This window comes from Quercus robur, chromosome 1, assembly GCF_932294415.1.
Source record: "Quercus robur chromosome 1, dhQueRobu3.1, whole genome shotgun sequence".
NCBI classification, from domain to species: domain Eukaryota; kingdom Viridiplantae; phylum Streptophyta; class Magnoliopsida; order Fagales; family Fagaceae; genus Quercus; species Quercus robur.
Genome location: NC_065534.1, coordinates 30429983 through 30442913, shown reverse-complemented (window position 1 = coordinate 30442913; position 12931 = coordinate 30429983). Strand labels below are relative to the sequence as shown.

At 37.1% G+C, this 12931-nt stretch overlaps 1 protein-coding gene across 1 annotated transcript; it reads left to right on the top strand.

Moving 5' to 3' along the window:
• Positions 1–3649: 3649 nt before the first annotated feature.
• On the top strand, positions 3650–11163 carry LOC126729219 (pumilio homolog 2). Its single transcript, XM_050434888.1, has 9 exons — positions 3650–4871; positions 5653–7175; positions 7263–7404; positions 7504–7611; positions 8017–8229; positions 8315–8425; positions 9136–9330; positions 9756–9930; positions 10688–11163. Exons 1-9 carry the CDS (start codon positions 4194–4196, stop codon positions 10723–10725), a joined length of 3183 nt encoding a protein of 1060 aa, XP_050290845.1. The 5' UTR covers positions 3650–4193; the 3' UTR covers positions 10726–11163.
• Positions 11164–12931: the final 1768 nt, after the last annotated feature.

Here is a 12931-nt window from a genome sequence, read left to right as displayed (position 1 = left end):
GGTCAATTGTTTAAAACATTAATTCCAACAATTGGTTAAGCAGAAGCTTCTAACTTAACAACTTAACAATTTATTGACAAAATTAAATTTTAAGCATTCACTATTGTGTTGGTAAAATATATATGTAGGAAAAAGGAAAGCTAGAGGAATGCGACAATAACATACTATTGTAAAAGTACTATTAAGCCAATAACATACAGTTGTAAGAGTCAAGAGTCAGCCCCATACATATACCTAGCACTAGCAAAATGGATGACTTAAGATTGTCCATAAATAGTACACAGTGCATCAAGTTCATGAGGAGTCGATAGTACATAATAAGCTAATATGGTTACAAGACATCATCATAACAATTTGGTTTAGACCATTGTCATAGTTAGCAGTAGTACAAGTGCAATGCATAACAAACACCATCCAATGAACATTATCTTGACCATTTTTTTGGTCTGATCTAAGGGGTGGACCTTGTCATGCATGACCCTCAATTCCTCTTGCAATACACACAACTCTTTTTGTAGTAACTGGAAATCCTCCGCATATGACAATGGCGTCTTCAAAGGAATACACCATTGAAAAAACCCACATGCATCTTTTAGGCAACATTGAAATAGTTTGTATCGGTTTTCATTTCGTTTATCCGAAATCCTTACGCTTGCTCTTAAGCCACATAAACAGTTGGAATTTTGGAATCGAAGGCCATCGTCAATATCCTCACGCATTGCGTTCGACATTTGCGAGAAGAAGCCATAAACCTACTCACTTACACATTACAGAACGTAATCAACACTATTAAACAGCCATTTGAACATGCTATCAATTCGTGCAACAAAAAATATAGCAACATATCCAAGCAGACCCTATGGCTATGCAATTTCCTATAACTGTTTTCAATTTTTGGTGCAAGATTAATCCAAACTTTCAAAATTTTGAATTAGAAAACCATCATTCATAGAACCAGAACAGAGAAAACCAAAAGTAAACCTCACAAAACCTTTCTGTTCATCACTATAATTGAGGAATTGGCCTAAATAGCACCACATTATATCCATCATATCCAAATTGAATTCAACGAAATTCAGTCAAACCGACCACAAAAATCATCAAATTCACCAAGCTTAAATTCATGAATAATTAAACTAAACCTAATCAACTAAAACTAATAGTAAAAATTCACTAATGAAATTCAGTCAAACCAACCACAAAATCATCAAATTCACCAAGCTTAAATTCATGAATAATTAAACTAAACCCAATCAACTAAAACTAATAGTAAAAATTCACTAACGAAATTCAGTCAAACTGACCACAAAATCATCAAATTCACCAGGTGTGATTCATGAATAATTAACTAAACCCAATCAACTAAAACTAATAGTAAAAATTCACTAACGAAATTCAGTCAAACCGACCACAAAATCATCAAATTCACCAAGCTTAAATTCATGAATAATTAAACTAAACCCAATCAACTAAAACTAACAGTAACATGAAACTAATAATCAGCTTTCTTGGCAACCAAACAGAGTGTTAAGAAAAATGAAAAATCGAATGGGTTGTAAATCAAACATTGTTTCAACAGCCAAAGATTTAGAGAATGTACCTAAAAGATTTCGAGAATGTAGGGCGTGTATGTTTGGATTGTAAATCAAATATTGTTTCGACAGCAAACAAAGAACAGAAAAATTGGGGGTTTTCCCGATTGGTGAGGAAAAAAAAAAAAAAAACCCAAAAAAGTGAGAAATCTGTGAGTGAAGAAGGAACGGTTCGGTCTTTAGACAAAAACCCATTGACAAGCAAGGTGAAAGTGAGATTCGAACCTGGATCTTGGAGTGATGGGTTGGCAACTCGGCGGCAACAAAAGCTCGATTAGTTGCTGGGTCTTGTGCTGACAATGGAGATGAGATCTGAGGAACGTGAAGCCCAGTCGTGGATCTTCTTTAGCGTTGATGGAGATGAGGACTGTGCATGGGTTTGGTTTTCTGCTCTCAGGGAAGAGAAGGGATAAAGAAGGAAAGAGAGGAGCAACGGGAATATATGGATGTTCTCTCTCCTGATTAAAAAAATGTTATTTCGTACTTTGGTCAGCTTTTTTTTATCATTCAAAACATACATACCAAACACATATTTTATATTTTTTGAAAACTGAAAAATGTTGTTTAAACCATGATACCAAACACATTTTTGTTTGTTTTATTCACACTAAAAACATGTTTTTCAACAACACTTTTTAAACCATAGTTTTCACATTTTTTTAAACAACAATTTTTGAAAACTATGACCAAACAGGCCCCTAGTTTTCCAAATACTCCCCCAAAAGTTTCTAGATGTTTCCACCAAAGAAGCCGATGCCCCCTCATTGTTTTCCATCTCACATAGCATTTGATAACCTGTTTTCACTAAATATATCCGTGAGCTACATCTTGGCCAAATAATACAATCCTCTTGCCGTAACATGCATAATGGAATGCCCATAATCTACTGTGCCTCAAAGGGAAGAAATAAGGACTCAACTAGATGGTGATTCCAGCCACCTGTACTTGAATCCAACAGCTGAGAAACTATCTATTCTCCGGCCATGTCCACTTGTGGAGAAATAATTTTTGAAGGACTAGTACCAGGTAGCCACCTATCTACATAGATCTTGATACTCTTACCATCACCCACACACCAAAGCATGCCTGTTGTGATCACTTGCCTAGCTTTTAAAATACATGTAAACAAACATTTGAAAGTAAGAAAATATTTTATTTTAAAACAAACGAAACTTATAAAATTATCTCGTGTCAAGACTTGTATCTTAATTAACATCTCTTAATATTATCAACGGAAACATTCAAAGATCAAATCTCACACCCAATCTATTGATGATGTATATATAAAAAATGGCAAAACTTAGGTACAGTATTTATATGTTGTTCCTTAAGTTCCATCTCTTAAGATTCAGCCATGTGTTTGTACTTAACTAAAATACACTTCCATTCTATGAGGAAAAAAGCCACATAACCGAATTTTAGAAGGAAAATTTAAGAAACAACACTTAAGTACTGTATTTAAATTTTGTCCTATAAAAAATATCTATCTCTTGTCACAAACATGCCTTGTAAAAATCTAATAAATAAATATCATGTGGGATTGAATTACATTAAATTACATTCACTCATGTGATGTTACTTGTTACAAAGGTGTTACATAGATGACATGATATGTCTGTTGGCACAGAGACTTTGTCCTTAATATATCCCCATACAAGCAAAGAACTCGGAAATCATCCACAGATGAAATTCAAAACCAACCAAAGTGGAGCAGTTGAGAAATTATTGAGTTTTTTTGTTTTTTGTTTTATGAGAATTATTGAGTTGTGACACAAACTTTTTACCTATAATTCCACATTTTTACTATACGTAATTAATAACCCTTCTTAAAGCACCGCATCTAAGGCACTTACGTGTCAGTTTTGGAACACTAGCAAAAAAGAAAAAAAAACCCAAAGCATCAATTTCAGTCTTCACAAAAATCCCTACATCAGTCGGTTATCACTTGGTCAATTACCCTAATCTTTAGGAAAATTATAAATTAAAAAAAAATAAAAAATAAAAATAAAATATTGAGATATATACAAAAAAAAAAGAAAAAAAGAAAAGAAAAACCAAAAAAGGAAAAGAATTTAGTAGTATATGAGTGTATTTAATCGTGGAACAAAACCCTAAGGGTTCTTGTAAGAACCAATCGCCGCCTGATTGATCTCAGCCTCCACTGCTTTCCTACTCTCTCTTTGTCTTATATATATCTCTCTTAACCACTCCTCAGTTTCCACACTGTTTTTTTTTTTTTGGTTCTCTAAATTTGATTTCAATTTGTTTGGTTTTGCTGAAACCATGAAAACATGTTGCGGGAAATCAAATTTGTTTTCAGTGATCAGATTCCTGAGGTGGGTAAGTTTTTGATTTTGATTATGCTTTGTAAAGGGTATATGGGTTTTGAAAATTTTGGGGTTTGATTAGGTTAAAAGAAAGCAAGATTAGGATTCTTGGAGCTGTATATATAGGGTTTAGGGGGTTATCAGTTTTTGTGTGAAAAGTTTTGATCTTGAGGGCGTTTTAGGGTTTAGCCTTCGGTTTTAGGAAGTGGGTATTGATTAGTTTTGGTTAATAGTGAGTGTTAGGCGGAGATGATCAACTTGAGGTTTTGAAAGAATGTTGAGTGAATTGGGGAGAAGACCAATGCTTGGAGGTAACGATGGTTCGTTTGGGGATGAGTTGGAGAAGGAGATAGGTATGTTGCTACGTGAGCAACAGCGTAGTAGGCAAGAGGCTGATGATCGTGAGCGTGAGCTTAATATTTATAGAAGTGGTTCAGCTCCTCCAACTGTGGAGGGATCATTGAGTGCTGTTGGTGGGTTATTTGGTGGTGGCGGGGCTGGTGGGGGAGGCGACGGTGGTGGTGGCGGTGGTAGTGCCGTGTTTTCGGAGTTTTCTGAAAGTAAGAATGGGAATGGCTTTGTGTCTGAGGAGGAACTTAGGTCTGATCCAGCTTATCTTTCGTACTATTACCAGAATGTGAATCTGAATCCGCGGCTTCCGCCTCCTTTGCTTTCAAAGGAGGACTGGAGGTATACGCAGAGGTTGAAAGGTGGGAGTTCGGTGTTGGGTGGGATTGGAGATAGGAGGAAAGTAAATAGGGGCGATGATGGTGGCGGTGGCAGTGGCAGGTCGTTGTTTTCAATGCCGCCGGGCTTCAACACGAGGAGAGGAGACAGTGAGGTTGAGTCGGACAAAGGCCGTGGTTCTGCTGAGTGGGGTGGTGATGGACTGATTGGTTTGCCGGGTTTAGGGCTGGGGAGCAAACAAAAGAGTCTTGCTGAAATCTTTCAGGTGATTTTCCTTCTTTGGTTGTGCTTAAAAGTTAATATTTTTGTTTGAACTGTGCTTGTTGGTATATTTTTGTTTTTGTGCAGTTATTTATTGATTGATTATCAAAGTACTTTGCACCTGCAGATTATTTTCTTGCTATTTTCTTGATCGGACTTTATCATTTTTGTGTAATTCAGTCTACATAGAAGTTGAATCCCTTGTATTTGGGATTAATATGAATACTGATTAGGGAATCATATGATTTTGATATCCAATGGTTGCTCAGTCTATATCGTTGACTTGAGTTCTTGAGATATGTAGAGCCATATGTTCATCCTCACCAGTTTTTATGCCTTCATATTAGGTGTCTATTTTAAACTCATAACACCTATTTTAGTCTGTCTCAGGTAAGCTTGTGAGTATTAGGTTCCAATTTTTAAGCTGGCTGCTCTTTCGATTACTTTGCACTTTCATATCTACAAAAGAATGTCATCCTTTATCTTTGATATGATTGTTATTTGTGAATTTTATATTAATACCCTTTAATCTCCTATCGCTTAAGATATGACCTTTCTCTTCTCCATGTTTATTGTTATAGTGTTGTTTAACTAGTGTTTCATTAGTTTTGTTCTGAAGACTTATGCTTTTAGTTTTGGTCTTGTCTGCATGTCTATCTTTCTTACTATTATCAAATTTGGCCTACCATTTACATTGGCGCAGTTGCTATTCCTGGTTTGAATTTTTTTCTCTTGACTTCCCCTTAAATTTTTTCCCCTGGCATTAAGAATTAGTACCTGTGCAGGATGACATGGGGCGTTCATCTCCTGTCACTGGGCATCCTTCTCGTCCAGCCAGTCGTAATGCTTTTGATGAGAATGTTGAGACATTAGGATCTGCTGAAGCTGAGCTAGCTCATTTGCGTGGTGAACTGAAAAATTCTGATGCTTTGCGATCTGGTACAAATGGTCAGAGCTCATCTTCTGTCCAAAATATGGGCCCTCCTTCTTCATATTCTTATGCTGCTGTTCTAGGTGCTTCCTTGTCAAGAAGCACCACTCCAGATCCCCAACATGTTGCTAGGGCTCCTAGCCCTTGCCTTACTCCTATTGGAGGAGGCAGAGTTGGCACATCGGAAAAGAAAGTCATCGCTAGTCCAAACTCATTTAATGGTGTCTCATCTGGCATTAATGAGTCTGCAGATCTGGTAGCTGCTTTATCTGGCATGAACTTGTCAACAAATGGTGTGCTGGATGATGAAAATCATCTGCCATCACAGCTTGAACAGGAAGTAGAGAGTCAACAAAATTATCTATTTGGTCTGCAAGGGAGTCAGAATCATATTAAGCAACATTCTTACCTTAAAAAGTCAGAATCTGGGCATTTGCATATGCCTTCTGTTCCTCAATCTGCTAAAGTATCTTACTCTGATTTGGGAAAGAACAATGGGGGTGGGTCAGACCTGAAAATCCCCTCCTCAGATAGGCAGGCTGAAATGCAAAAATCTGCTCTTCCTTCTAGCAATTCGTACCTAAAAGGATCTACTAATGGTGGAGGTGGATTGGCTGCTTCATATCAGCATGTCGATGGTACAAATTCGTCATTTATTAACTATGGTTATTCTGTAAATCCATCACTGGCGTCCATGATGGCTAACCAACTTGGAACTGGTAATCTTCCACCCTTGTATGAAAATGTTGCTGCGGCTTCTGCCATGGCAGCCCCTGGGATGGACTCAAGAGTTCTTGGAGGAGGTTTGCCCTCTGGAGCTGCTGCATCTGAAGTACATAATCTTGGTAGAATGGGTAACCAAATGACAGGGAATGCTGTTCAAGCGCCATTTGTTGATCCTATGTATCAGTACTTGAGGACATCTGATTATGCTGCACAGCTTGCTGCTCTTAATGACCCATCTATGGATAGGAACTACTTAGGTAACTCATACATGAATTTACTCGAGCTGCAGAAAGCTTATATTGGGGCTATTCTATCCCCTCAGAAGTCTCAGTACAGTGTTCCATTGGGAAGTAAATCTGGTGTCTCTAATCATCATGGTTATTATGGAAATCCTGCATTCGGTGTTGGCATGTCTTATCCTGGAAGTCCTATGGCAGGTTCTGTTATGCCAAACTCTCCAGTTGGGCCTGGAAGTCCTATGCGTCTTCCTACTGGCATGAGGAACTTAGCTGGGGGCATCATGGGACCTTGGCACCTGGATCCAGCTAACATCGATGAAAGCTTTGCATCCTCACTTTTAGAAGAGTTTAAGAGCAATAAAACTAAGTGTTTTGAACTTTCTGAAATTGCTGGTCATGTTGTTGAATTCAGGTATGTAATACTAGTTGATTTGTTGTACTCCATTATTTTATTACCATCCAAAGTTGATTTTTGTGGTTTTACATCTTTTATGAGCAGTGCGGATCAGTATGGGAGCCGATTTATTCAACAGAAACTTGAAACAGCCACAACAGAAGAAAAAAACATGGTTTATCAGGAAATCATGCCCCAAGCTCTTGCTTTAATGACTGATGTGTTTGGTAATTATGTTGTTCAGAAGGTAACCTGCACTATTTTTTTTTTTTTAAATTTATAGTTGTGTTTTCAATACCCTCTAGTCTAGTGTATTTGCTTTAACTAACACAGTTGTTGAATGCAGTTTTTTGAGCATGGACTTCCATCCCAGAGAAGAGAATTGGCCAACAAGCTTTTCAGCCATGTACTTACACTGAGCCTTCAAATGTATGGTTGTCGAGTGATCCAGAAGGTATCAATTATTTTAAACAATGTTTTGGTGTTTTTATTTTGTGCCCAGCATTTTTCATATATGGATCTCTATCTTTTATGCTCTGCAGCGTTCTGCTAAAACTTTCCGTCATCTTTCTTCGGTTTGACTGAAATATTTTGTTCTGGTAGTTTGGGAATAATAATTTTTTCTGATAGTTTCTGTGGACTCCATTTTCTGGTCAATTTAAGAGATTGAATCTTTGAAATTACGGTATAATTCTTTTATTGTGTCAGGCATGAAAAATAGTTACTTTGACACAAATTTAGAGTCTATGTTGATAACTACTGTATCTTTTCCCAATCTTCTTAGGGCTAATGACTAAAATATGAGTTTTTTTTCCTCAAAGAAGGTTGTTGCAGTAATGGGCTTTGTTGAACTGTTCAGGCTATTGAAGTTGTTGATCTGGATCAGAAGATCACAATGGTCCAAGAGCTTGAAGGTCATGTCATGCGCTGTGTACGTGATCAGAATGGGAACCATGTCATCCAGAAATGTATTGAATGTGTTCCTGAAGATGCTATACACTTTATTGTCTCAACATTTTTTGATCAAGTTGTCACCCTCTCCACCCATCCATATGGTTGTCGGGTTATACAGGTTGAGAAAATTTTTGCTGTTAGTTCTAGTTTTGATTATTTCATTTGAACTGTTAAGAACTGTATGCTCTGACATTGTCTTGCAGAGAGTACTAGAGCACTGCAACGACCCAAAAACGCAGAGTAAAGTTATGGATGAAATTTTAGGTGCAGTTAGCATGTTGGCACAAGATCAGTATGGCAATTATGTTGTTCAGGTTGATAATCATCTTTCCTGAATACTTTCTGCTTGGACCCATATGTGCGGTAGTTATTATTATGAGGGCAATATAAATTATGATATCATGTTCTGTCTTGTATTTTGGGCTATAGGATTCATGTGTTTAACAGGATGCTGGCTTTCTTGATATGGTTGGATCTGGTAATCCTGGTTCTTATTATTAAGCACCATCCTAACTACTGTTAGGTCATTCAAGTGTGTTATTTCCTTTTGCACTGCCTGCCAGCATGCTTTTCCGGTACTTTATTTTTCTAATTCTTAGAAATTAAAGTTTATGTTCCCAAAGTTCCACTCTGTTAGTTAACACTGTTGCTTCTCTGTCTTCCTCGTTCTTTATTCAAAAACATTATGGTTCTCTTTCCCATCTTTTACTTTTAGTGTCAATTGGACTTGAAACCACAATCTGTGCTAATAACATTGATTGTTTGGCATAGAAGAGTTCTGATGTGGAACTCTGCTCTTAGAGGTTTGATTGTCATCTACATTTGTGTCTCAGATTTCAGCTCCTTTTGTTTCATTTCATGAATGAACAATCCAAATGTTCTTTGTATTAATGCTGCTTTCAAGTCCCAGCTCTGAATTTTGGATCTTCTAAATGTGTCTTCAGTTCATTAGTTCGTATAATCTATTTCATTATTTGGGGATGCTTCCTTAATTGATCTTTTGCAATTTTGATTTCTCTAACAGCATGTGCTGGAGCATGGAAAGCCTCATGAGCGTTCTGCTATTATTAAAGAATTAGCTGGAAAGATAGTTCAAATGAGTCAGCAGAAGTTTGCCTCCAATGTTGTGGAGAAGTGTTTGACTTTTGGTGGTCCTTCTGAACGCCTGTTACTAGTGAATGAGATGCTTGGCTCTACCGATGAAAATGAGCCGCTTCAGGTATGCCTTAGTGTTGAAACATTGAGTTTTTGTGTAGGCCTGACCTTCAGTGTCTTCTAATCAAAATGTGGGAGCTTTTAGAGAGGGTATGTAAGCCCTTTGACATGTAAAATGATAATGTGGTGGGACCTGATTTTCTTGCAGCTGCAACTGCAGTTTCACTGTAAACTTGCAAAAAGATACTGTTCTATAGTCTTGTGGATTCCAGAAGATGATATTTTATAGAATGTGAAGCAAGAGATTTTTTTAGTTCTGAGCTTTGGTTCACACCTTTTTGAGATGACAAAAAATAGATCTGTAGATGCCATGATATGATGGTTAACTAGTTATCAGGCTTACCTGTCTTAATCTTTATTTTATGGTCTGTTGCTTGCCATTTACACTGGTTGTCTTTTCATTATTGTTATCTTTTGTTTGTTATCCAGGCAATGATGAAAGATCAATTCGCAAACTACGTTGTTCAAAAAGTTCTGGAGACTTGTGATGACCAGCAGCGTGAGCTGATCCTCTCACGTATTAAAGTTCATTTGAGTGCATTGAAAAAATACACTTACGGAAAGCATATTGTTGCACGTGTAGAGAAACTTGTTGCTGCTGGGGGTATTCATCCATTCTTCCCTTGTTATATATATATATATATATGAGTTTGTACTTCTATGCATGTATGTAGATTTAGATACTTTTATATGTATTTGTGTTGGCTTGCATGCATGTACATGTTAGAATTTCTATAATTTTTTCCACACCCAGTAAGCAAACTGTAACAAGTGTTTTCTTGAGCTACCTTGCTGATCTCACATTCTGAGGTTTCTTATGATGCTCCCTGGTTCTTAGACCAATAGTTCCTCTTTGTACTCCTATTGGTTCACTGCTTGGATGTGTAGGTATAGAGACATCCGTTCTTATGTCCAACTTTTCTATCTGTAGGGAACAAATTTTCTGCCTTGTATTAGTTTTATGACCCCAAAAAAAAGGTTTCATTCTAAGTGGACCATTTGTATAAATGCATCGTTGGAATTTACCACCCAACAAGAAGAGATCAAGGTTTCACTGCAGTAGATATACTAATGATCCCTTGGTTTAATATAGGGAATCAACTCATTGAGCATGTCTTAACTCTTTTGTGGTTTGACCCTCTAAATTTTGTGCTATATCATTATGATTTATGTGTCATTGTTGAGTTTCAAAAGACACATGGGCTTTCAAATGTTGTTATATATGCAACATGAATGTCATATTGCTTTTAGCTTTTATCTATTTATTTATAATCATCTGCTTTAAAAGATTGTTGTCTGTTGATCCTAGGATTCTTCCATAATGAAATAGCTTGCTAACCGATCGATTAAATTGATTGCAGAAAGGAGAATTGCAGCTCAGTCTCCACACCCTGCTTAGGCAGCGTAGGAAAAAGTTCTGTACAGCTAACTGAGGCCAGTGTGAGCTTCCTCTTTTCCTCTCTTTCACCCCCCATGTCTAGAGATACTACTACTCTACCTGTCTTTTGTGATAGGTGTGGGCCGATTGGAAATAAAGTTGTTGCTTGTACGGCAAAACTGTACATTATGTAGTTTTAAGGTTTATATACATAAAATCAAGCAAGCCGAGGCTCAGATGTTGAATGCACCTGATCCCCCTGCAGAGGAGACAAAATGACTATACAAGTTTTTTAAGGGTGTAAAAATTATTGAATGGTGAGGTAGATTTTAAGTTAACGCGACTGTACAAATGTTGCCATGTGGAGAGCTGTTTATGTTTAGGTTGAGGCCAGGGATATTTTTGATGTATGGTTATTGACGTTTTTTCTTTGATTATAAGCACAATTTTCTCATGCAATCACGTATCTTCTTCTAGTCTATTTTCTGCAATATAGCTTTGATGTTAATTCCGTTCATTTCATGTCTTCAATATTTTTTGTCACATGCTCTTTCTTTGAGTTGGCTAAGTTCAATCTTGTTACTTGTCAAGTATATGAAGTATTCCTAGTTTGATTTTTTGTACCATGGATGAATATGCTCGAAGGCTTGCTCATATGGATTAAATTTACTTGAATACTACAAGGGCGTGCTCATAGAATTAAATTTACTTGTGGTCCGTTTGGATGGCAAGATTTGGACCACGTGGACTTGAATTTGGGCCAAATACAACTAGGATTTTAAGACAACAAATTCATTGGTTGCAAATAAATTCACAGCCTTACAAATTTCAAAAATCCTCCTACGCCAACCACCACGACAGGTACTCTTGCTCAGTTCTATTCCCTCTTTGACTCCGCTCTCTCTATTATGCATATGCATTGACACAAACCATGACTTTGTTGCTCCACTCAACTCAGACCAAGTCGGCTTGCTTTGTCGATTTGACTTTGTCTGGTATTCACAAAGAAATCGCCCCTCCCCCCCCACCCCAAATTTCTAGGCCTTTGCATCGAGTCCAACCACAACATTCAGGTCCTTAACGAAGCCTTTCATAACATTATCATTGGGGGTTCTAAACACCAGGGTTTGGCTTGAGCTGAAGACCTTCAATGATTCGGGTATGCTTGAGACCCCAACCTGGGGTTGAGGCTACTGGGAGTTTAGACCTATTTTTAAACCCTTCGCCTGTAACAAAAAGCTCATTAGGGCACAAAGATTCTCAAAAGGGTTACCACATGACCTCTGGTTGAAGCTTCTTTGAAGAAATCGAAGGAGGCCAAGTCACCTTGGAATAGAGGTTGCCCAAATCTAATGGGTTTTGATTTTCTTTTTGGTGAATTGTTTATTTGGGTTTGTTGGCGCTGTTGGTGACAAATTGGTTTATAGCGACAGTGAAAGAAGTGATTCAACAATGGGGAGGGATCATACCTTTAATTAAACCTGACCACCTAACTCATCTATTCCAGCCTAAGACAAAGTTCACAAGTTAGTGCTGAAGTCCAACACTCCAACACCATCTCTCTGACTCTGACTCTCTCTCTCTCTCTCTCTCTCTCTCTCTCTCTCTCTCTCTCTCTGGTTTTGTTTTGTATAATACTTGATTATTGCATTTGTTATGCAGTTTCAATCTTTATTAAGATACATGGTCATTTCATCAAATTATAAGTATTACACTGTTAAAAGTTGAGCGTGTATGATGAGCTAATTCAAACTATTTCCAAACAATCTGAATATTCAACCATGTTGTCTATGTAGGAAATAAACTAGCAAGATAATAATGATATATTATAATTATAATATTATAAGGAAATGAGTGAAGTTATTAATAGCATAAACATTATTATTATTATTATTGATTAATGAGGAAGTAAAAAAGAGATTTTGTTATGTTTGTTTTGAAGTAAAATATTTTACATGTAAAACACATTTTTAGTAAAATATTTTCAAGTGTTTGGGTGTGACATGTAAATTTTTTTAAACAAACCACAAAATCGGTGGCATAGCCATTGATGTTGGGATTCTGGTGATTGGATTTTCGGAATGGCAATCGGAACAATGATATCGATTGTCAAAATGGGGGCTTCGATTACCTCGTCTCTCCAATGATCAAATTGTTAACACCAGTTGTTAGAACAAAGGCTTCGGCAAGTGCATTGAAACAACGACAGGCTTCGGCGAGTGCATTG